At 50.2% G+C, this 24,479-nt stretch overlaps 1 protein-coding gene across 7 annotated transcripts in view; it reads left to right on the plus strand.

Moving 5' to 3' along the window:
- Nucleotides 1–24,479, plus strand: part of LOC139751023 (ankyrin repeat and BTB/POZ domain-containing protein 2) — a 280,164-nt gene that overhangs the window by 96,912 nt on the left and 158,773 nt on the right. Inside the window, exon 1 of one of the 7 annotated variants that reach the window (XM_071666113.1) lies at nucleotides 6,584–8,559. The exons of the other annotated variants lie outside the window; for them this stretch is intronic. Within the exon in view, the coding sequence (XP_071522214.1) occupies nucleotides 8,492–8,559 (68 nt within the window). The 5' untranslated portion in view covers nucleotides 6,584–8,491. Of the gene's footprint in view, nucleotides 1–6,583; nucleotides 8,560–24,479 lie in introns of those variants that run through there. 7 annotated transcript variants of the gene reach the window in all.

The following is a 24,479-nucleotide window of genomic DNA, read 5'->3' on the forward strand; positions in this document are numbered from 1 at the left end:
CCCCTCCCCACTGTCACACAGAGCCTGCCCTCCCCTCCCCACTGTCACACAGAGCCTGCCCTCCCCTCCCCACTGTCACACAGAGCCTGCCCTCCCCTCCCCACTGTCACACAGAGCCTGCCCTCCCCTCCCCACTGTCACACAGAGCCTGCCCTCCTCTCCCCACTGTCACACAGAGCCTGCCCTCCCCTCCCCACTGTCACACAGAGCCTGCCCTCCCCTCCCCACTGTCACACAGAGCCTGCCCTCCTCTCCCCACTGTCACACAGAGCCTGCCCTCCTCTCCCCACTGTCACACAGAGCCTGCCCTCCCCTCCCCACTGTCACACAGAGCCTGCCCTCCCCTCCCCACTGTCACACAGAGCCTGCCCTCCCCTCCCCACTGTCACACAGAGCCTGCCCTCCCCTCCCCACTGTCACACAGAGCCTGCCCTCCCCTCCCCACTGTCACACACAGGCTTCCTCTCCTCCCCAATATCATACAGAAATTCCCTCTCCTCCCCACACACATTTTCTGTACATCAGGTGGGAATTCAGAGGAGGGGAAAGCTTGGGGAGAGAGAGGGATTACATGGGGAGTGCAGCGGGTGGAGGGAGGAGCCGGACAACTTATAGAAAGATATTGAGAAACAGAAGCTCAGGTTAAGGTAGATAGAGGCGAAAATGTGGAGAACTGAGGAATTTCATGAAAGAAAATGGAGGGTGTGTGTGTGTGTGTGTGTGTGTGTGTGTGTGTGTGTGTGTGTGTGTGTGTTGAGATGAAGGAAACAGGAAAGTGTGTCTTAAGATATAGAAAATGGAGAGTGTGTGTGTCTTAAGATGAAGGAAAATGGAGTGTATCTTAAGATATAGAAGATGGAGAATGTGTCTCGTAAGATGAAGGAAAATGGAGAGTGTGTTCTTAAGACGAAGGAAAGTGGAGTGTGTGTGTGTCTCAACATGAAGGAAAATGGAGTGTGTCTCTTAAGATGAAGGAAAATTGAGTGTGTCTTAAGATGTAGAAAATGGAGAGTGTGTCTCTTAAGATGAAGGAAAATGGAGTGTGTACGTGTCTCAACATGAAGGAAAATGGAGTGTGTCTCTTGAGATGAAGGAAAACGGAGTGTGTGTGTCTCAACATGAAGGAAAATGGAGTGTGTCTTAAGATGGAGGGTGGGGGGGGGGGTGTTCAGAGGAGGTGTTGACTAGGTTGGGGTGGGGTGGGGGGGGATGAAGTGGGTCAAGTGGATCGTGTCTGTGGATGTTCTAATCAGGGCAGATCCACTTGAGGGTCGACACCCTTAACACGGAGAACAGTGGCTGGTGAACAAATAGAACAGACGAGAGAGAGACTTGGAGGAAAGTTGGGAGTGGGGTCTTCTGGGGGAAGAACAGACCATACCTGACTCCTGAAGCTGTGGTCCTCCACCTTAGGGACATTAATGAGGTTAATTTCCATGGAAAGGCGAGAGAGAGAGAGAGAGAGAGAGAGAGAGAGAGAGAGAGAGAGAGAGAGAGAGAGAGAGAGGAGGGGGGGGGGGGAAGAAGGACATGAGCGGACATGAGCACTAGAGGGAAAAGGTCATGAATTTAGATGATTTTTTTTTTTTTTATCTTTTTTTTAATGACATGTTTTTGGATGTGTTGACGCGATGAGCGGCTAGGGCGTAGGAGTTGGTGTGGGTCATGCTGGTACGGGCACTGGCTGCCACTGGAAGACAATAAGTGGTGGTGGTCGTAGTGGTGGTGACGGTGGTTGTGGTGGTAGTGGTGGTAGTGGTGGTGGGAGGAGATTATGGTCTTTTGTGATATATATAGATTGTTTTTTTTTCTGTTTGTTTTTTTGGAGGGGAGAGAAGAGGCAGGGAGGGAGGAGGGGAGGTACAGATACTTGAATACAAAAACTGGCCTGGTTAAAGTTTCTCTCGTGTGGATGGACCGTGAGGAAGAGGAGGAAGAGGAGGAGGAGGAGAAGGAAGAGGAGGAAGAGGAAGAGGAGGAGGAAGAGGAAGAGGAGGAAGAGGAGGAAGAGGAAGAGGAGGAGGAGGGAGGATCATATGATAGGTTTTCAGTGAGGGCGGGAGGGAGGGAGTGAGTGAGGGAGGCCTCCCCGACCTACAGTCCAGGTGAACTGATGTGTGAGCACTGAAGACATTACCTTAGTGCTCTGTGTCTGTGGTACAAGGTCTGTGTGTGGTGTCTGTGGTAGAAGGTTTGTGTGTGTGTGTGTGTGTGTGTGTGTGGTGTCTGTGGTACAAGGTCTGTGTGTGTGGTGTCTGTGGTAGAAGGTCTGTGTTTGTGGTGTCTGTGGTAGAAGGTCGTCACTGTGGTGGACCAAGGTGGGCCAGGGGCGTGGTGGAACCTTTGAGTGACACGCCAGAATTATTGTCCGACATGTAAGCAGGAGTGTGGGTGACACACACACACACACACACACACACACACACACACACACACACACTCTACTTCGTCTTAGAGTAACCCCCCCCCCGCCCCATCTCCTTGAGGTTCTCCCCCCCCCCCATGGCTCAACCCCTACATAGTCTCCCCCCTTTTTTTGTTTTTTTTCATCTCCCCAACCTACAGTTCTTCTCCCCCTTCCCTCCTCACCCACCTTCCCCACCTCATAGCCGCCCTCTCGCTGGTCACAGCACCACCGCCCCCTCCCTCCCTCCGCCTCGTGCCCCCTCCTCTCTCTCGCCCCGCGCCCCTCCTCATCTTCCACAGGTGGTGACCACACAGCCGGCAGCCAGGCAGGCGGCTAGTCGTTCACATTCCTCAGTTGGTAAGCTGTCATTTGGAGGGAGGCAGACCCCGCCAGCAGCAGCGCCACCGCCACTACCTGCTTAACTCTCCGCGGTCTTGGCCTGCTTCCCTCGCCTGCTGACCTGGCACGGGGGCAAGCAGGCAGGAGGGTAAGCAGGCTAGAGGGCAAGCAGGCAAGCAGGCAGGAGGGCAAGCAAGCAGGGAGAGTGTTGGTGGTGCAGTAATCGTAAGCAGCATCAATATATATATATATATATATATATATATATATATATATATATATATATATATATAGATAGATAGATAGATAGATAGATTAATCTTGTGGTCGGCTACGGTTACATAGTCTTTTTTTTCTTTAATGGAATACCTGAGTGAGTTACGTTTTCTGTGACGAGATGAAATTGCCATAAAGATAACGCTAGAGTTATCTTTCTCCCTGAGAGAGAGAGAGAGAGAGAGAGAGAGAGAGAGAGAGAGAGAGAGAGAGAGAGAGAGAGGCCTTCTTCCTGCCTGTACCTTTCGCTCCGAATCTCTTAAAAAAAAAGGGGGCTGGATCTTCTATTAATAGAATCGTGTTTCCACACCTGGTGAGACTTTATATATATTTACAGTGTCGGATCTCGTCTTGGCCTGAGCATCAACCGGATCTCAGAAGGAATCTGACCCTTTATAAATGCTTCAATTGTGGGGTTTCTTTTCCCTTCTTCTGCAGCTATTACTTCGATGTCTGTGGTGGAGGGAAGGATCGTTGGCTTCCTGACCCTTGGCTTTAGTGAAGTGCTCGCCCCGTAGAGCGCAACGGTACGACCCTTGAGATCAACGGTACGACCCTTGAGATCAACGGTACGACCCTTGAGATCAACGGTACGATCTTTGAAGTATGTGATGGGTTCGAAGGTCAGGTCATCACATACCTCAAGGATGCGTCAGAGGCCCAAGCCGTCATGTTATGCTTTATGTGTTTTAAACATTGTGCTCAAGAGTGGCACCGTCGTGCTCAAAGGTCGTATAGTCGTGCTCAAGGGTCGTGCCGTCGTACTCAAGGGTCGTACCATCGTGCTCAAGGGTCGCACCGTCGTGCTCAAGGGTCGTACCATCGTGCTCAAGGGTCGTACCATCGTGCTCAAGGGTCGCACCGTCGTGCTCAAGGGTCGTACCATCGTGCTCAAGGGTCGCACCGTCGTGCTCATGGGTCGCACCATCGTGCTCAAGGGTCGTACCGTCGCGCTTGAGTAGTACCGTTGTACTCAAGGGTCGTACCGTCGTGCTCAAGGGTCGCACCGTCGTGCTCAATGGATTCATTTAAGACTGATTTGCCGTTCGTCAACGCCAACTGACGCTTAGATTAACCCTCAGCACGACCACCGTTCGTGCAAACGGGACGACCGTTCGTGCACCGCCACGACCGTTCGTGTAAACAGAACGAAGGTATTCACTCAACCCTCAAAATAGTGAAGAAGGTGTAACCTATGGCGGAGGTGACGAAGGCGAATCCTAAACCCCATGCAAGAGGACCCCCCACTCCCCCTTACAACTTGACCCTCACTGTGCTAAGCCAGTCGGTGAAGCTGCAGGTGAACAGTCTCCCTCTACAGTGAAATTTACATTCTTCTCCAGTGCCCTGGGTCGCATTCCAACCCTTATCACCCAATGCTTCACTGCATCCCATAGGATCAAGTGGTCCAGGGGTAGATTGTCTGGAATCCTTTCAGAGGCATAAGGGCCTCGAATTCCCCATAGTACCAGAGGGGGTTGGGATAGCAAATGCTGAGACGAAAGTTTGCTAAATCTAGCGATCTATACACACGAGAGGTCTTAGGTCACAGTGACATTGTAGGAAAGATTATGTTAGATGTCAGTGGTAAAGTTAGATGGGACTTGGAAGACTCGAAGGACAGTCATATGTTGGAAAATGGAGGTGTGTCATGTTCAACAAGAAAGACATTATTGGGATGAATTCTTACTGGGCTGAGGGTTGGCCATAGTATTGACACCTACGAGGACAGGTAATGGGGACCTGCCCCCAATATATGTCACCTACGTACAGTCTCGATGTCCAAAACATATAGGAGTCTCAGAGTCTTATAGAAATTATGTAGCAGTCATGAATGGAATAAGCTTGTTGCAGAATTTTAAGACAATAATGTTAAGGTGAACTGACTGATGATGATATACTTTGTCTTAAAGGAAGCCAAAATATATGAGTTTCTCTATAGAGTGTCAAGTCTTTAGGTATCTTTTACAGGAAGCCAAATCATATAGCTATATGTATACAGATTTTTAAGAGATTTTAGTTTTTTATGTTTCATGAAAAAGGTGAAAAATCATTGAGTTTCTTTCTATCACTTTACAAGTTCCTCACAATCGCTCTGTTCCCCAGCTGTGGTGTATGGTAGATTTCAAAGCTCTCGGTCTGGGGAGCCAAGAACATTTTGACAGATTTGAAGGATCGGAGATATGGCTGAAGGCAGTGCAGATTTCTTTTTCTCTTTTTTTTTTTTTTTCTTTTCGAAGGGTTTGGAACCTCCTCCCATTTTCTAATTAACGTTGAAGGCTCCAGCCACAGCAAGGCCGGGGCTTAACTGATACACACAGAGATTAACGAAAGGAGGAAAAAAGAAGAAACAGGGGAAAATATTAGGATGTGATAAACTTAGAAGGCAATTTGCAAAGTCCAATATTTTGTATTTTCGAGAGAGAAAAAAAAGGTATATGATAATGATAGAGACTTTATGATGAAATACAGTGCAAAGCTTAATATGAATGGGGTCGAGTTGTGGTTGTGGAGTTGAATGGGGTCGAGTTGTGGTTGTGGAGTTGAATGGGGTCGAGTTGTGGTTGTGGAGTTGAATGGGGTCGAGTTGTGGTTGTGGAGTTGAATGGGGCCGAGTTGTGGTTGTGGAGTTGAATGGGGTCGAGTCGTGGTTGTGGAGATGAATGGGGTCGAGTCTTGGTTGTGGAGTTGAATGGGGTCGAGTTGTGGTTGTGGAGTTGAATAGGGTCGAGCTGTGGTTGTGGAGTTGAATGGGGTCGAGTCGTGGTTGTGGAGTTGAATGGGGTCGAGTTGTGGTTGTGGAGTTGAATGGGGTCGATTTGTGGTTGTGGGGTTGAATGGGGTCGATTCATGGTTGTGGAGTTGAATGGGGTCGAGTTGTGGTTGTGGAGTTGAATGACAGATTTGATTAGAGTTAACAGGGTTGAGCTTAGCGAAGATATGACGAGTGTATGAGCGAACCAGCAAGTGTGTGGCTTGGCCTGTGAGCGTTAGGATGTGCCGTACACTTAGAATTGTTCAGTAACACATAAAGAAATTGTTCCGATGTTTTCTCTTTAGTTTAGGGTGGGTGTCGTTTGAGGTTGAAGGCCTTAATGATCCTACTGGCAGTTAACAAAGTTCAAACGACCATCCAGTATCTAGCACTTTAGGACCCTTCGTTTCCTCGTAATGATGATGGGAACCGCTAACCACTGACCTTTGAAATTGGACTTACACTGAGCAGACGCTCCGACAACAACAACAACAACAACAACAACACCCTTGTTCTGTTGCGTCGGAGAATGGCGGAATGGCATTGCTCATTTGTGTAACCACTCACCTCCGCCATTTTCATCCCTCTTTATACCTCACATATTGGCTGCGCAACCTCCTCGCTCCACAGTGATATGTTTCCCCGAAATCACCAGCTGCAGCAACAGCAGCTGTGGCGATTGTGGTGTTGGTGGCGGCAGCGAGCAACACGAGGCAGCAGCAGCAGCGGCGGTGGTGGTGGTGGTGGAGGAGGAGGAGGAGGAGGAGGGTACGGGTTGAAGCCCACTCGACCACTCACACCGCAGGTTCGCGCCACAACGCAACCAGTCTGCCAGCCCCGCTCCCACCAGTACCACCACCCTGCCACCACCACTACCACACTATTCCTACCAACACCACCCTCTGCCACCACCACACTACCACACCACACACACACACATACACACACACACACATACACACACACAGACACACGCGCGCCACTTGCGGCCTCAATGTCTCACTCTTGCTCCTCTCGTCGCCCGAGACAGTGGTGTGACCGCTGCGGTTGTGCGGATCTTAAGTGCAGTGCCAAAATCTAGCATGCAGTGACCAGTGACGCAGTGAGTTTTATGTAACATAAGGAAGTGTGTGTACGTGTGTGGACCGGGCCGGCAGGTCCAGCGCCCCCCCCCCCCCCCAGAACCTGTGTCAGGGTCGTGGTGAGGTACCCCCTGCCGCAGCCTGCGTCAGGGACGTGCGGCAAGCCCTCCAAGACCCTGCGTCAGGGACGTGTGACAAGCTCTCCAAGACCCTGCGTCAGGGACGTGTGACAAGCTCTCCAAGACCCTGCGTCAGGGACGTGCGTCAAGCCTCGCTGACATGCAGCAGCCTCCCGACCCTGCATCAGCGACCTGTGGCTAAGGGGAACGGCTCCCAAAACCCGTGGCAAGCGTCCAGGGCCGTCGTCAGGGACGTGCGGGTGTCCCAAGGGCATGTGTCAGGGGGGTCGTGTTGGCTGACGCGATCACCAAGTGTCTAACGTGCATTACCTTCTGCAGTAGGAGCCACCTGTGACCTCTCGTCCTCGTTGACGCCCTTGTGGTCCGAGCCTGACTCGGGTCCTGCAGGAGGGGGTGGTCGTTTCTCTCTCGAGAGAGAGTGTGAGACCTACAGGTGTTGACGTGGTCGGCCACGGGAGTTCGACGCTGAAGGAGGGAAGGAAGGAAGAACTTGACGTTCCCTCGTCACAGCTGGAGCGGACCCGCCAACAAAGAGAGGAGGAGGAGGAGGAGGTTTGCACCAGTCATCGTGTGTGTGAGAGAGAGAGAGAGAGACAGAGGGAGAGGGTGGGAGAGGGAGGGAGGGGGACAGTCCGCATCACAGCTTCAGACGTCGTGCTCCAGCGTTCGACGAAGGGAGCGTTGGCAAGACGGCTGCAGCGACCCCAGGCTTGATGGAGGTGCCTTTGTCGGGATGCGGTTGTCTGAAGGAGGGAGACGCAGCCCCGCCCTCCGGCTGACTGTAGGGGTGACCGCCCTCCTCCTCCTCCTCCAGGCCGTTACTACAGGATACTATTAACCATCATCTCCTCCTCCTTCCTCCTTCCCCCCAACAACAACACTACGTACACCCCATCATCCTCCCTCCTCCAACCATCTGTCCGGGGTGTCGCAATGACCCGTTGACCGCTCTGTTGAGGATGGTCTTTAAACCCGGCCTCGTGCCGTCCCGAGTGGCCAGCCAGTGTTTACGGGCGTCGGTGATCTAGTGAACGACTTCATGTGACCTTAACCTCTGCTTACTCGGGTGTGTGTGTGTGAGTGCGCGCCCCGCGAACGAAGAAGCCTTGGTGGGTCAGGAGCCCCCGTGTCGCGAGCCACCAGTGCAGTCATCACTCACCTGTTGAAGGACTGACGCAGTGAGCGCTTGATAGAAGCAGTCTTCCTCCCTCCCCACCTCAACCCCGCAGCCGGAGTGTGTAGTGTTCGGTGATCTTGTACAGAGTGTTTATAGTGATAGACAGCACAGCCAATCAGAGAGCTAGTTATATAGCCAGTTGTTTGATACCGTTGGGGGCTCGTGTGGTGATACCTCCTCCACCGCGCCCGCGCGCGCGCGCGCCTGCCCACCTCAGGAGTGGATATGTGATTGTTCGGTAGGTCGTGTGCATCATGGGAAGGCCCGGAGACACTCGCTGAGGGAACCGCCGCCGTCCAAGAGGCATCAGCAGAAATGGATTACAGCAGCTGCGTCTCTGTCCTTCACTCAGACGACTTCAAGGATTTCAAGGAGTTCTCAAGGTAGGCCCTTGGCGGTGCCCTCTGTGTGTGTCCCTCTCTCCTACCCTCCTCTAACACCCAACCCTTCCCCTCCCTCCCTCACTTGTGTCTCCTCCCAATGTCGTTTCCAGGATGACCGTGACCCATTGCGTGATGGTTGGATTGCCTAACTCATCTCGAAGATGAGGGTGGGTCTGTCGACGACACTCATCGTCTACTGGTTGCCTCCCTGAGGAAGGCACACCGTAGACTTTCACGTTAGCTTTCCTCACTCACTTATTCTTGCCCTGACTCGAAGGAGGAAAGACTGGCGCGTCTAGTGTCGCTGGTAACTTGCGTTTACAATGTGTGAGTTGTGTAAGTCCGCCAATTCTGGTTGGCATGTGCCAGGCATCAGTCGGTAATCGTATGTGAGTGTGTCATTACCATACCCTCAACAGTGGCAGTTTGGTCGAGGGAACTGTGAGGAATATTGCCAGGTCTTCATTGATTGGGTCTTCCTTGACTGGGAATATTGTGAGATCTTCATTCAACTGGGAATATTGTGAGGTCTTCATTTAACTGGGAGTATTGTGAGGTCTTCATTTAACTGGAGTATTGTGAGGTCTTCATTTAACTGGGAATATTGTAAGGTCTTCATTGACCAGGAATATTGTGAGGTCTTTATTTAACTGGGAATATTGCGAGATCTTCATTTAACTGGGAATATTGTGAGGTCTTCATCAACTGGGGATGTGCTTGGGAAGAGACATTGTCGGCTGGTGCTGAGGTGGTGGACGGACAGCGACGGGGTCCCTCACTTCGACGTCAGCACTGTCAACATTGTCCCTAGGAGGCTGGTCAGTCGAGTCCCAGGGACGACTGGGATCTCGAGAGTACCGGCCGATAGAGTCTCGGGGACTACTGGGATCTCGAGAGTACCGGCCGGTAGAGTCTCGGGGACTACTGGGATCTCGCGAGGACCGGTGAGCTTCAGATTGCGCCTGGGGAGGAGGAGGATTGTTAACAGTGAGGGTTGAGTGGGCCAGCCAGAATGGAGCGGTGGCCACAGCTGAGAGAGAGAGAGAGAGAGAGAGAGAGAGAGAGAGAGAGAGAGAGAGAGAGAGAGAGAGAGAGAGACTCGGAAATGGCCTCATATTTCTATACATACGTGGGAGAGGATTTTTTTCTCCGTAATGTTTTGGTGGTGGTGGGGGTTCCTGGTACATGTGAAAGGACGTGGTATGACGTGTGTTGTTATTGTTTCGTCTGTCGCCTGTGAGATTATGAACTGAGGATGTGATTGGTTTACACGTTCCCAGGGTGTGTTGTTTGAGACGTTCCTAGAGTGTGTTGTTTGGGATACGTTCCTAGAGTGTGTTGTTTGGGATATGCTCCGAGAGTGTGTTGTTTGATACACGTTCATAAAGTGTGTTATTCAAAACACGTTCCTAGAGTGTGTTATTTGAGACATGTTCATAGTGTGTTATTTAAGACACGTTCATAGAGTGTGTTATTTGCGACAAGTTCCTAGAGTGTGTTGCTAAACATTGCCTGTGTCAACATTCGGGTTTTGACGTATTAATACAAGATATCAGCTGTAGGCAAAGCCTGGGATGTAGGTGTATGTTGTATGTGATATCAATGTGTATGATATATATATAGGGTTATATGTTATAGGTTGGGTTATAAGATATACTGGGTTATATGTTATAGGTTAGGTTATGATATATATATATAGGGTTATATGTTATAGGTTGGGTTATGATATATATATAGGGTTATATGTTATAGGTTGGGTTGTTTAGGATGTTTGGGTGGAATGTTATGAATGTGTAGGTTAAATCTGTGGTTTTTAGGTTAGCTGTATTGAATGTTTGGATGTGAAAGAATGTGTGTGTGTGTGTGTGTGTGTGTGTGTGTGTGTGTGTGTGTGTGTGTCCAATATTCACTATACATTGCCACAAGCGTGAGACCGCGTCTCAATCCGTGCTTATTAATTAGATCTTAATTTCCACTGTTCGTGTTCGTGTCCTGCACGTCTGTCGTGATTCGTGTGATGTGGGAATTGTCATTTTATGATAATTACAGAAGACAAACTGAATCATTATAGAACTGTATAGAAATACATGAAATATCTGGATGATGATTAAGACACACACACACACACACACACACACACACGTTATTATTATCATCATTATTATCATTGTTGTTATCATTATTATTGTTGTTATTACCATTTCCATATAACTACAGGGTCTCATTTCTGGGATTCCTGTAGCTTCAAATCTGCGCTCCACACAGGAGCAGGGAATAATGGAATCCTTTGGAACTCTTCTACGTTGCCCTATTCCGTTGTATCCACTGAAGGTCATACAGGCGATCATGTGTAATATATATATATATATATATATATATATATATATATATATATATATATATATATATATATATATATATAGAGAGAGAGAGAGAGAGAGAGAGAGAGAGATGACAGAGGAGGAACAAAAGAGAGAGGCGAATGAAGACGATGAATGAAGACTTCATTGGGTGAAAGACGATGAATGAAGGAAATGCCGATGATGTGTCGAGGTTCAGGCACGCGTTACAGGAAATAACACAGAGGGAAGATGACCCCTGCATGCCCACGTATATATATATATATATATATATATATATATATATATATATATATATATATATATATGTATATATATATATATATACCCTTGTCTGAGCCAGGTACCCCTTTTATGATGAACCCCAAGGGGTGGATGAACAGCTGGGTTGACTGTGGACTGACTGCAGCAGACCAGGATTCGAACCCATGCGCTCGACCCTGGGCGGCCTGTGAATACGTCACGGTATTTAAGACTCCACATCTGCGACAGGCCGGCCCTTAAGGAGGGCTACTGGGCGCGAGGAAGTGCAAAAAGATGAACGGATAGAGCTGGGAGGGAGAACAGTGGGTAGACGAGGTCAGGTCAGCTATAGACGGCACGGGAGAGGGACAGGTCAGAGGTCAGGTCAGCTATAGACGGCACGGGAGATGGGCAGGTCAGAGGTCAGGTCAGCTATAGACTGCACGGGAGAGGAACAGGCCAGAGGTCAGGTTAGCTATAGAGTGCACGGGAGAGGAACAGGTCAGAGGTCAGGTTAGCTATAGACGGCACGGGAGAGGGGCAGGTCAGAGGTCAGGTCAGCTATAGATGGTACAGGAGATTTTGATGATTATATTGATGCCTACATGACCACCATTAATCATAGGTTCTCAGACACGTAAATGTAAATTGATTAACTGTAAATTTTAGGCTAAGCAATTTTATTTTTTTGTGAGAAGCTGAATTTTGTGCTCATAAGATGTAAACGTGAAGCTGATTAAGTACGAGTTTCAACCTAATAAATTATAAAATTTGGGGCAATTACATGTAAATTTTGAACTGGTAATGTGTAAATTTTAAGCTGATTTGTGAGTTTTAATCTGACAAGCTGTAAATTCCAAGCTGATTTGTTTGTTATCATCTGATAAGGTGTAAATTTTAAGCTGATATTAAAAAAAATCCAAAGATAATTACATCAAATATAAAAAGCTGATGAAACACAATTATCTGATTATTGTAATAACGTGACTGTTTTTATCCTGTTTATTTACACCACCTGTGTTTACGGCACCACCTGAGTGTAAACAAGGAGCTGGAGGGGGTAGGGGGGGGGAAGATGATGGAAATGGCATAAAGCGTATGAAATATACGGCGTAGTGTCTGCGTCATACATACGCACGCCCCAGGTCAAATGGTGGGAAACGGGGTTCATTGATCCTTGAATAAGGGAGAGAGAGAGAGAGAGAGAGAGAACTCGATTGGTCATATGTTGTTATTGAAAACACAGACTGTAGGAATATATATATATATATATATATATATATATATATATATATATATATATATATATATATGGTTTTGAAGGAGACAAGGAAGCAGGGAGAACACTTGCTTGGTCAAATGGAAAGGAATATTACATAGCTAAGGAAGAAAATATAGAGAAACAGCAGAATTTGGAGAAGAAAATAGAGAGAAAAATAGTCGAGTTAGGAAGATACTGAGCTAAACATTAAGCAGTTGTGTACCTAGCACGAAGACACTGAGCTAAACATTAAGCAATGGTTACTTAAGACAAGATGCTCCTCCGCCCTCATTAACTTCGGCTCCGTTCAAAAGAAAATGAGAGAAAAAAAAGAGGGAAAAGAGTTATGCAGTGAGTCGTCTATTGTTTGTATACATTAGCTACAAGGTCTACTGTATTACGTGGGGGTTGTAACTTGGCTGGGAGGGTCTACTGTATTACGTGGGGGTTGTAACTTGGCTGGGAGGGTCTACTGTATTACGTGGGAGGTTGTAACTTGGCTGGGAGGGTCTACTGTATTACGTGGGAGGTTGTAACTTGGCTGGGAGGGTCTACTGTATTACGTGGGGGTTGTAACTTGGCTGGGAGGGTCTACTGTATTACGTGGGGGTTGTTACCTGGCTGGGAGGGTCTACTGTATTACGTGGGGGTTGTAACTTGGTTGAGGGGGGGGGGAGTCTGTAGTATTGTATTGGTGAGCTGGGGGAGGAGATAAAGACGTAAGATGGTAAGATAGATGAATCTCTCTCTCTCTCTCTCTCTCTCTCTCTCTCTCTCTCTCTCTCTCTCTCTCTCTCTCTCTCTCTCTCTCTCTCTCTCCCCGCTAACTTGTAAGTGAACCAACTACAAGTTATAATACAAGAGATTATTAATGTTAGTTACTGATAGACGTTTGATACCCGCTTGTGAGGTGGGTTTGGAAGTACCATATATATATATATATATATATATATATATATATATATATATATATATATATATATATAGGGTTAATGGGATGGCCTTGACTAGGGCGTTAGGTGGTCGTGTCGTCCAGCAGGAGTTGTGTGGATGACTGGATGATGGGTAGACAGGGTCGTCCGTCATGGCCAGGAGGAAGGAGGAGGGGATGACCAGCGGGTTGGAAAGATTTCAAGTATTTCCTCACATGTATCATACCAGATATCTCCCTCCTCCCTCCCTCCCTCCCTCCACACACACACACACACACCTCCCTCCCTCCACACACACACACACACACACACACACACCTCCCTCCCTCCACTTTCATTATGGTCAATTCCCTTGGCTTACCCACCAACCAAGGCCTTAACCACCCACTAAGGCTTTACCCATCCACCCCACTAAGGCCTTACCCACCCACTAAGGGCTTACTCACCCACTAAGGCCTTAACCACCCACTAAGGCCTTAACCACCCACTAAGGCCTTACCCACCCACTAATGGCTTACTCACCCACTAAGGCCTTACCCACCCACTAATGGCTTACCCACCCACTAAGGCCTTACCCACCCACTAATGGCTTACCCACCCACTAAGGCCTTACCCACCCACTAATGGCTTACTCACCCACTAAGGCCTTACCCACCCACTAATGGCTTACCCACCCACTAAGGCCTTAACCACCCACTAAGGCCTTAACCACCCACTAAGGCCTTACCCACCCACTAATGGCTTACTCACCCACTAAGGCCTTACCCACCCACTAATGGCTTACTCACCCACTAAGGCCTTACCCACCCACTAAGGGCTTACCCACCCACTAAGGCCTTACCCACCCACTAAGGCCTTACCCACCCACTAAGGCTTTACCCACCCACTAATGGCTTACCCACCCACTAAGGCCTTACCCACCCACTAAGGCCTTAACCACCCACTAAGGCCTTACCCACCCACTAATGGCTTACTCACCCACTAAGGCCTTACCCACCCACTAATGGCTTACTCACCCACTAAGGCCTTACCCACCCACTAAGGGCTTACCCACCCACTAAGGCCTTACCCACCCACTAATGGCTTACTCACCCACTAAGGCCTTACCCACCCACTAAGGCTTTACCCACCCACTAAGGGCTGTGTTAGGTTCCATTCCCCTGGTGTTATCATCAAGGACATTCACCAGCCACAACACCACCTCGTTCATACTTGTTGTGTGACGCCGTAACTTGCAGGTTTCTATACGAGAGCGACGGTACAGGACGGTACGACAAGACGGTACAGCGAGGACGACGGTACACCAGCAGCGGTACCGTCCCTCGGGGTTTGTGGTGACCTGCTTTTCAAATCCTGACCCTTAGGGGTCATATACAGAGGTCTTATTTGCCGTGTTCCAAGGCTGTGTTGTCGTGTTCAAGGGTCGTACCGTCGTGCTCAAGGGTCGTACCGTCGTGCTCAAGGGTCGTACCGTCGTGCACAAGGGTCGTACCGTCGTGCTCAAGGGTCGTACCGTCGTGCACAAGGGTCGTACCGTCGTGCTCAAGGGTCGTACCGTCGTGTTCAAGGGTCGTACCGTCGTGCACAAGGGTCGTACCGTCGTGCTCAAGGGTCGTACCGTCGTGCACAAGGGTCGTACCGTCGTGCTCAAGGGTCGTACCGTCGTGCACAAGGGTCGTACCGTCGTGCTCAAGGGTCGTACCGTCGTGCACAAGGGTCGCACCGTCGTGGTGTACCTGGTAATACGGTAACAACAGAGGAGGTCCTTCGCTGCCGTGTTCAGCATTAACCTTCCGTGTTAACCTCCCGTGTTCAGCATTGATAACCTGCCGTGTTAACCTCCCGTGTTCAGCATTGATAACCTGTCGTGTTAACCTCCCGTGTTCAGCATTGATAACCTGCCGTGTTAACCTCCCGTGTTCAGCATTGATAACCTGCCGTGTTAACCTCCCGTGTTCAGCATTGATAACCTGTCGTGTTAACCTCCCGTGTTCAGCATTGATAACCTGTCGTGTTAACCTCCCGTGTTCAGCATTGATAACCTGTCGTGTTAACCTACCGTGTTAATCTACAGTGTTAACCTCTCGTGTTCAGCATTGTTAACCTGACGTGTTAACCTTCCGTGTTCAGCATTGATAACCTGCCGTGTTAACCTCCCGTGTTCAGCATTGATAACCTGTCGTGTTAACCTCCCGTGTTCAGCATTGATAACCTGTCGTGTTAACCTCCCGTGTTCAGCATTGATAACCTGCCGTGTTAACCTACCGTGTTAATCTACAGTGTTAACCTCTCGTGTTCAGCATTGATAACCTGTCGTGTTAACCTCCCGTGTTCAGCATTGATAACCTGCCGTGTTAACCTACCGTGTTAATCTACAGTGTTAACCTCTCGTGTTCAGCATTGTTAACCTGCCGTGTTAACCTTCCGTGTTTAGCATTGTTAACCTACCGTGTTAACCAGGGCTAACCTCTGTATTGGGGGGGGGGGGTGTTAATATGATAATGTGGGGTTGGGGGGGTTAATTTCTAGGGCGGGGAGTGCATGGCGAGGCAGGTTAGCTCCCCATCCCGTGAACTGGGGAGACTATGCGGGGGAGCATATCATGTTACTGTACGTAACAGTAACAAAGTCACGAATGGTAACGCCAGCCTTGGTAACAGTACACACATAACAGTACTGTTAGTAACACAATCTTCGTAACAGTAATCTCCCTAAGTCATGTATGTAACGGTAATGCTGTTATATCGTATGTTACTGTAACGCCGGTAACAATCTGTCCGTCACAGTAACGCCAGGAAGCCGTGAGTGACAACAGGAGAGTTACGACTCGTAACGGGGGCCCCCGTAATACACGTAACACCATCAGCAGTCGTCACGTACGTAACACTGCCGTCAAGCAAGACGCCACGTAACGTAATCGTTACGTCCAGTGCGGTGTGGATAACGGTAACGGATGGAGGTGCGGCCCAGACCCCGGGGGGGTCACCCCGGAGCCCCGGTGTATTGACAGACGTCACCATATTTACTCCCTCCCTCCCTCCTTCCCTCCCTTCTCCCTCCCTCCCTCCGTTCCCTCCCTTCCCTCCCTCCGTTCCCTCCCTTCCCTCCCTCCGTTCCCTCCCTTCCCTCCGCATCCTCATGTATATATTACCCTCCCTCTCCCCACCTCGAGCATCACCCCACCGTCTCATTCATCACGTCCATTCATCCTCTCCCCACGATGAAAAATACCCAGAAACATCGTCGATAATGAATAAAAAAAAAATGAAAAAAAAAATAAAGAATAAAAAAATTACAATCTCGCGGAAAAAATTGGTGTCTGGCAACTCCGGCGAGGCGGGCGTGGCCGGGAGGTGTTCGGACAATACCAGAACAAAGTGGACAATGGGGTATGGCGCGTCCGGCGGCTACCGCGCGGCCGCTGAGCGAAACGGAAGGAAAGTGAGCGATGAGAGATGGGGCGCCCCCTACCCTGTGCGAGAGACGACCATGGGGAGGAGGTTGCTGCCGGCCGGCGCTGGGGGAGCAACTCAGGGGGAGTTGGGGAGCTGGGAGAAGGGGAGGAAAGACTAAATGAGGGGGTGAATTAGGAAGTATGTAGACGAAGCAGAGACTAGATCTGTTTAGGTGGGGAGAACGCAAGGGGAGAGGAGGAGTTAAGGATGCTGGGGAGATGAAGTTCCCAGGCTGGGGAGGTACGTACTTACGACGAGATGTCTCCAAAAGGGCAAAGGGAGCGCGTAGTGCTCACCGCAGGACAAGAAAGTTTGGGTTTAACGTGTCACGTGTCTGAGAGAGAGAGAGAGAGAGAGAGAGAGAGAGAGAGAGAGAGAGAGAGAGAGAGTTAGCTTCTTATTATCATGGCTTGGCGCGCGCCGTTGCCCCCCCGCAAGCAAGAGCGTCAGGTCTCCTTCACCGTCACTTGCTTGCTACTCCATCACCCTCAAGTGGTCGAACACATCACACTCTCCACCACTGCAGCCATCACCAACACAACCCTCACCACCACTGCAGCCATCACCAACACAACCCTCTCCACCACTGCAGCCATCACCAACACAACCCTCTCCACCACTGCAGCCATCACCAACACAACCCTCACCACCACTGCCACCATCACCAACACAACCCTCACCACCACTGCAGCCATCACCAACACAACCCTCTCCACCACTGCAGCCATCACCAACACAACCCTCACCACCACTGCAGCCATCACCAACACAACCCTCTCCACCACTGCCACCATCACCAACACAACCCTCTCCACCACTGCCACCATCACCAACACAACCCTCTCCACCACTGCAGCCATCACCAACACAACCCTTGCCCTCGCCACACACCCAACCAGAACCCACTTCGTTTCACACTTTAATTTTCTCCCCCCGCTCTCTCTCTCTCTCCCCCTCCCCACCCTCTCTCTCTCTCTCTCTCTCTCTCTCTCTCGTGTCATCCACGGAGTCCACGCGTTGTGGCGCGCGCGTGTGGCACGGGGTGTGGTGGAGGAGGTGGAAAGGTGGACGTTGTAACGGAGGAGTGGTAGATGGGGAGGGGAGGAGATGGGGAGGATATAGGGGGGAGGGGGATGAGGGAGCGGACCAACGCATCGGTACTGTTTGGTCAAGTCCGATATCCAGCCACCGATCGGTGTCACTACCGATGGTATCGGCCGATGGAGGGACCTGCATGGGACAGTCTTTTGGGGCGGAGGGGGGAGGGAGGTGACTGAGGTGAGGAGGGGGGGAGGGAGGAGGGAGGGGCGATCAGTCACGGGTGGGAGGGGGATGACTGAACTGACTGGCTGACTGGTGCCTTGAGACTGGCCAGTTACGTTGTAGTGACTGAGTGACTGACTGACTGAACTGACTGACTGACTGGTGCCTTGAAACTGGTCAGCCAAGGGTGGGGACTGGATGGGGAGGCGAGCTTGAGAGAGAGAGAGAGAGAGAGAGAGAGAGAGAGAGAGAGAGAGAGAGAGAGAGAGAGAGAGAGAGAGAGGGTCTCTGACCCTTGCTGCTGCTGGTGTTCATATTAACTCAGGATATATATATATATATATATATATATATATATATATATATATATATATATATATATATATATATATATATACATAACAATTTAGATGGCTAATATGTACAGATGACAAGCGTCTACTCGTCGTCCATCAAGGAGGGGAGAGAACTGCTTGTCACTGGGGTGCTGAACGAGAGTTGGGGAGAGGAGGTGATCTTGGCTCACCGCCCTGGGGAGCTTATACCCCCTTGTACCAATATAGTACGTACTGTCTGGTACTGTCTGGTACTGTCTGGTACTGTCTGGCAGTACATACTGTTCTCTCTTCTACCCACCCCCTCCTCACCCCACACCCCCAACAATAGGTGGTGCTGGGCAAGTATATATACCGTCTACTTAAAACCTTTTTTAAGGATTCCCACCTTTTTTTAAGGGATGACTATAAATGTGTCTTGGCTAATCATCCAGACGAAATTGGTTTTCAAGAAAGTCCCTCTAGGTTTCCCTGCCCTGGATACTGCCCTACCTCCCCTCCCCTTCCTCTCTCTCTCTCTCTCTCTCTCTCTCTCTCTCTCTCTCTCTCTCTCTCTCTCTCTCTCTCACACACACAGACCCATTCCCGTCACCATCCAACATTTTTCCTGGTTCGTCTCGCTTTGGGTTGGGTGGGTGAGGGGGGGGAAGGGGTGGGTGAGGGGGGAAGGGGTGGGTGAGGGGGGGAAGGGGGGGTGAGGGGGAAGGGGAGGAGGGGGAGAGGGTGGTACGCCCCTCATCTAATGCTGTTGTTTGTTGTCGTTTATTCAACCTTTCTCCCCTCCCCTTCCCCCCCCCCTCTCCCCCAGGTTCCTGGGGTGATGCATAGAGGGCGTTGCTCGCTCGCGTGTGACCTGACACACACACATACTCTCTCTCTCTCTCTCTCTCTCTCTCTCTCTCTCTCTCTCTCTCTCTCTCTCTCTCTCTCTCTCATGCGGTGAGCACGACGCGCTGGCCACTCATCCCCACCATCACCCTATCTGCAACCCCGCCTCCCCTCCCCCCCTCACCACACCACCAGTACCAGTACAGCAGCCACTACCTCCCCCTCCCCCTCCTCCCCACTAACCTGCAAGACGACCACTACCCTCCGGCAAGTGGGTAGGTAACTCAACCATTACCCCCCACCCCCCCCCACCACCACCCCATGTACCACTACCTTTTAGTACCCACGTCGAAATTACCCCCTCCTCTCCTCTCCCCATTCCCCCCTCCCCTCCCCAAACCTAACGTTGGTTAAGATCCCATTTCTCCACCCCCTCCCCTCCCCCTCCCCCTCCCCTCCCCCTTTGCTCGGGGCCATAGCCGTGGGGTCCCCCCTCCCTCCCAACCCACCCATGTCGCCCATAGGCACACATGGGTGGGTTGCGTGTTGCCCACCGTGGGAAACATGGTGTAGTGTCCCCCCCCCCCATGTGTGTGTGTGTGTGTGTGTGTGTGTGTGTGTGTGGGAGATACATACCTGGTGGGTCACCTGACCTCCAGTGTGGCAGGTCAGGAGGAGCAACACTGCTCACCTGACCTCCAGTGTTGCAGGTCAGGACCAGCACTCAATATATTCGCCTTTAACGACTCAAATTAGCTGTTTCCTGAAGAGGGTAGACGGGACGAGATGTTCCCTCGAATCACCTTGGTTTACAACCATACCCGGATGTGATTCCATTCCCTGGGTCGTCAGTAGATATATAAAGACTGAAGTGGTAATTCATAACTCATCCCTGTTTATAATTGAAGCAGGGTCTCGTGCCTTGTAGTACACTACTATTTACTATCATAAGACTGCGGATGACGTCCCGTATGTAACGACCAGTTGTAGGTCAAGTCTTGCGTTTATATGCAAATTTCATGAACTTTCATTTGCATAACCCATTCTCTCATACACAGCTTCATCAAAGATTTTTTTTCCTTCTTTTCAAGTACAAACAGATGGCGTCAGATATTGTATATTTCCTATCTCAGGCGTTATATATATATATATATATATATATATATATATATATATATATATATATATATATATATATATATATATATATATATACATATATATATATATATATATATATATATATATATATATATATATATATATATATATATATATATATATATATATTCAACTTGATATGGTATGCGTTCCAAGAGAAGTTGAATTGTGGTTTCTAGTGCGGGTGTTGGCGTAATTTGCTGGTCCATTATTAGCGTTGGTGTTTGGCTTGATAGTGTATATCATTAAGGAATTATTCAATAGTGACCCCTGTAATGTTTCTTTAGGCTGGAATGATCCAAAGTAAAGAAAACGGTCTTGTGTGTTGGAATCGTAGCATTTTGTTATTTTTTGTAGTTATTCCTCTTCGTGAGGTCTTCTGTGCGATATATATATATATATATATATATATATATATATATATATATATATATATATATATATATATATATATATATATATATATATATATATATATATATATATTCCTATGAGTCCACGGGGAAAATGAAACACAATAAGTTCCCAAGTGCACTTTCGTGTAATAATCACATCATCAGGGGAGACACAAGAGAGAAATGTAAGTCAGTTGATATACATCGAAGAGACGAAGCTAGGACACCATTTGGTAAACATGCGATTGTTTGGACAATCGTATGCCAAGTTACAACCCCCACGTAATACAGTAGACCCTCCCAGCCAAGTAACAACCCCCACGTAATACAGTAGACCCTCCCAGCCAAGTAACAACCCCCACGTAATACAGTAGACCCTCCCAGCCAAGTAACAACCCCCACGTAATACAGTAGACCCTCCCAGCCAAGTAACAACCCCCACGTAATACAGTAGACCCTCCCAGCCAAGTAACAACCCCCTACGTAATACAGTAGACCCTCCCAGCCAAGTTACAACCCTCACGTAATACAGTAGACCCTCCCAGCCAAGTAACAACCCCCTACGTAATACAGTAGACCCTCCCAGCCAAGTAACAACCCCCACGTAATACAGTAGACCCTCCCAGCCAAGTTACAACCCCCACGTAATACAGTAGACCCTCCCAGCCAAGTTACAACCCCCACGTAATACAGTAGACCCTCCCAGCCAAGTTACAACCCCCACGTAATACAGTAGACCCTCCCAGCCAAGTAACAACCCTCACGTAATACAGTAGACCCTCCCAGCCAAGTTACAACCCCCCACGTAATACAGTAGACCTTGTAGCTAATGTATACAAACAATAGACGACTCACTGCATAACTCTTTTCCTTCTTTTTTTTCTCTCATTTTCTTTTGAACGGAGCCGAAGTTAATGAGGGCGGAGGAGCATCTTGTCTTAAGTAACCATTGCTTAATGTTTAGCTCAGTATCTTCCTGCTAGGTACACAACTGCTTAATGTTTAGCTCAGTATCTTCCTGCTAGGTACACAAGCTTTTCCTAATGAGTAACAACGCGTCGGAAAGTTTACGACGTGTTGCCTTATCTTGGCAGCGAGTGGAAGGTGGGCGAGCTGGCTGCTGGCTGGCCTGGTGGAGATCGCCTCTTTTTTTTTTACCCCCTTGGCGGCGTTGGCGAAAGAGTTGTACTTGGGCGGGCGGCAGTGTGTGTGTGTGTGTGTGTGTGTGTGTGTGTGTGTGAGAGTGAGAGAGAGAGAGAGAGAGAGAGAGAGAGAGAGAGAGAGAGAGAGAGAGAGAGAGAGAGAGAGAGAGTGTTGGTCGCGTTGTAAACAAAGTGGTCGGGGTTGTTATGAGTGTGTGTGTGTGTGTGTGTGTGTGTGTGTGTGTGTGTGTGTGTTGGAGATGAGCGCGTTTGGTGGCGTTAGAATGGTGGCGGTGGGGAGGAAGGGGGGGGAGGGTGTTACCGGTCATGATAGTGGGTTGTTAGACACACAGGCGTTAGGAATGTTTGTTAGATGAGCGCTTCTCCCCTCCCAAGTGTACCATCCCCTTCCCTCACCTACCTGCCAGGTACACACTGTCCTCTACCTGCTCTCCCAGGTACAGGGGGGAGAGGAGGGGATGGGAGGGGAGGGGAGCTGTCTGGGGAGGAAGTAACAAGTGGTCGACGACCAACGCCACAGCGACGGCACGGACGAGGTAGCGGCGCTGGCGACCTGAACGCGACAGTAGGTCGTAATCCCACACATCACCGTCATGATGCACCTCACCCTACTTGCTCCTCTCCTGCTACTGCTGCTGCTGCTACTGCTGCTGCTGCTGCTGCTGCTGCTGCTGCTGCTACTGCTGCTGCTGCTGCTGCTACTGCTACTGCTGCTGCTGCTGCTGCTACTGCTGCTGCTGCTACTGCTACTGCTGCTGCTGCTGCTGGCTGCTGCTGCTACTGCTGCTGCTGCTGCTGCTGCTGCTGCTACTGCTGCTGCTGCTGCTGCTACTGCTACTGCTGCTGCTGCTGCTGGCTGCTGCTGGTAGTGCTGCTGCTGGTAGTGCTGCTGCGTCTTGCTTCCCCTCCCTGCTCGCGTGTCACTGCCCTTCCGTCTGCAGCTGTTGATGTAGAGAGTGTGGGTATAGACCACAAGCTGGATGTAGCCTGCTCCTACCCGCTCTCCTCTTCTACGTCCTGGTTCACTAGGTTGTGACCAGGGGTCGGCGGTACTAGTGACGGGTGTGTGAGGGTGTGTGTGGGGTGTGGGTGTGGGTGTGTGTGGGATGTGTGTGGGGTGTGTGAGGGTGTGTGGGCTGTGTGAGGGTGTGTGTGGGGTGAGGTGGTCATCCTGCCTCCCTGTTTGCTTCGTTCCTGGTACAGTCAGTGTGGTGGACGAGGCGAGGCCGGCCCACGACCACTCCCGCCCAGCCTACACCCGCTCCTCCTCACCTCCTCCTCCTCCTCCTCACCTCCTCCTCCTCCTCCCAGTACCTGTACCAGGCTAACCTCCTCCCATCACCACCACCACCACGTACCAGTACCTGGCTCACACCCTCACAATGCCAGTACCTGGCTCGCCACCAAGCACTGGTACCTCACATCACACACACACACACACACACACACACACACACATTACCCCCCCTGCCCCCCCTGCCTCACACATGGCTGATCTAAGAGCATTCGTTTCCAGCTGGCTGGACGCCGTGTATATATATATCTATCTCCCCAGATGAACCCAACCTCTTCTCTCCCCAACTCGTCTATGTGTGTGTGTGTGTGTGTGTGTGTGTGTGTGTGTGTGTGTGTGTGTGTGTGTGTGTTTGTGTGTGTGTGTGTGTTTGTGTGTGTGTGGGGAGAGAGTTCATTATCTCCCCACACACACACACACACAGACGAGACAAACAATAACACTAACGGTTGTTAATAACCGTCATTACAGAGAAGACCAGAAAGCCTGATTCACAACCCCCCCCCCACCCCCCGTGATTCGCACCCCCTCCCCCCCAGCCCCTCCCTCCCTCCCTCCCTCACTCACTCCCCGTGATTGTGATTCGCACCTCCCTCCCCCGTCCCTCCCCGTCCCTCCCCCGTCCCTCCCCGTCCCTCCCCCGTCCCTCCCCGTGTTTGTGAATGGCCTTGTTCCATCTCGTGAGTGTGATGAGTTATAATAACCTCAGAGTGGAAGAACACGTACGTGATAGAAAGTAGTTATTTCTTTTTGAGGTGCTGGAGGCCGCCCTCCACTGGTCTGAGAGGTCGCTAGCCTGAGGCCAGAAAAAAAGAAAAGAAGCCAGCGTGTAATTACCGGTGCCCTGGGACGATGGTTCGCGGTGGAGGGGTGGTCCGCGTGGGCCGGGCGGTGTGTGGTTCGCGGTCCTGGCAGTAAGGCAACCCAGCATCACCTTCTCCATGTCCCGTTTTCTCTCGCCATAGCAGGATTTAAGATTCCCTCCCTCCAGACCTCCTCCTGTCTCTACTGAAGGTTGTTCATGTTAGGTGGAGGTTGTGAAGGTTGTGATGGTTGTGAAGGCTGCTTCATCATCGTCAGTGGGAGGAGGGAGGGAGGGAGGGAGGGAGGGAAGGGGGACCTGCATGCTGGGGAGGGAGATGGGGAGGGAGTTGTGTCTCCAAGGGAAAGCCGTAGGCGGCCACCCTCACCCCTCCCTCTGACCCCCCTCCCCCCCAAAGGGCTCTTGTA

This window comes from Panulirus ornatus, chromosome 10 (genome assembly GCF_036320965.1).
Source record: "Panulirus ornatus isolate Po-2019 chromosome 10, ASM3632096v1, whole genome shotgun sequence".
Taxonomy (NCBI): Eukaryota; Metazoa; Arthropoda; class Malacostraca; order Decapoda; family Palinuridae; genus Panulirus; species Panulirus ornatus.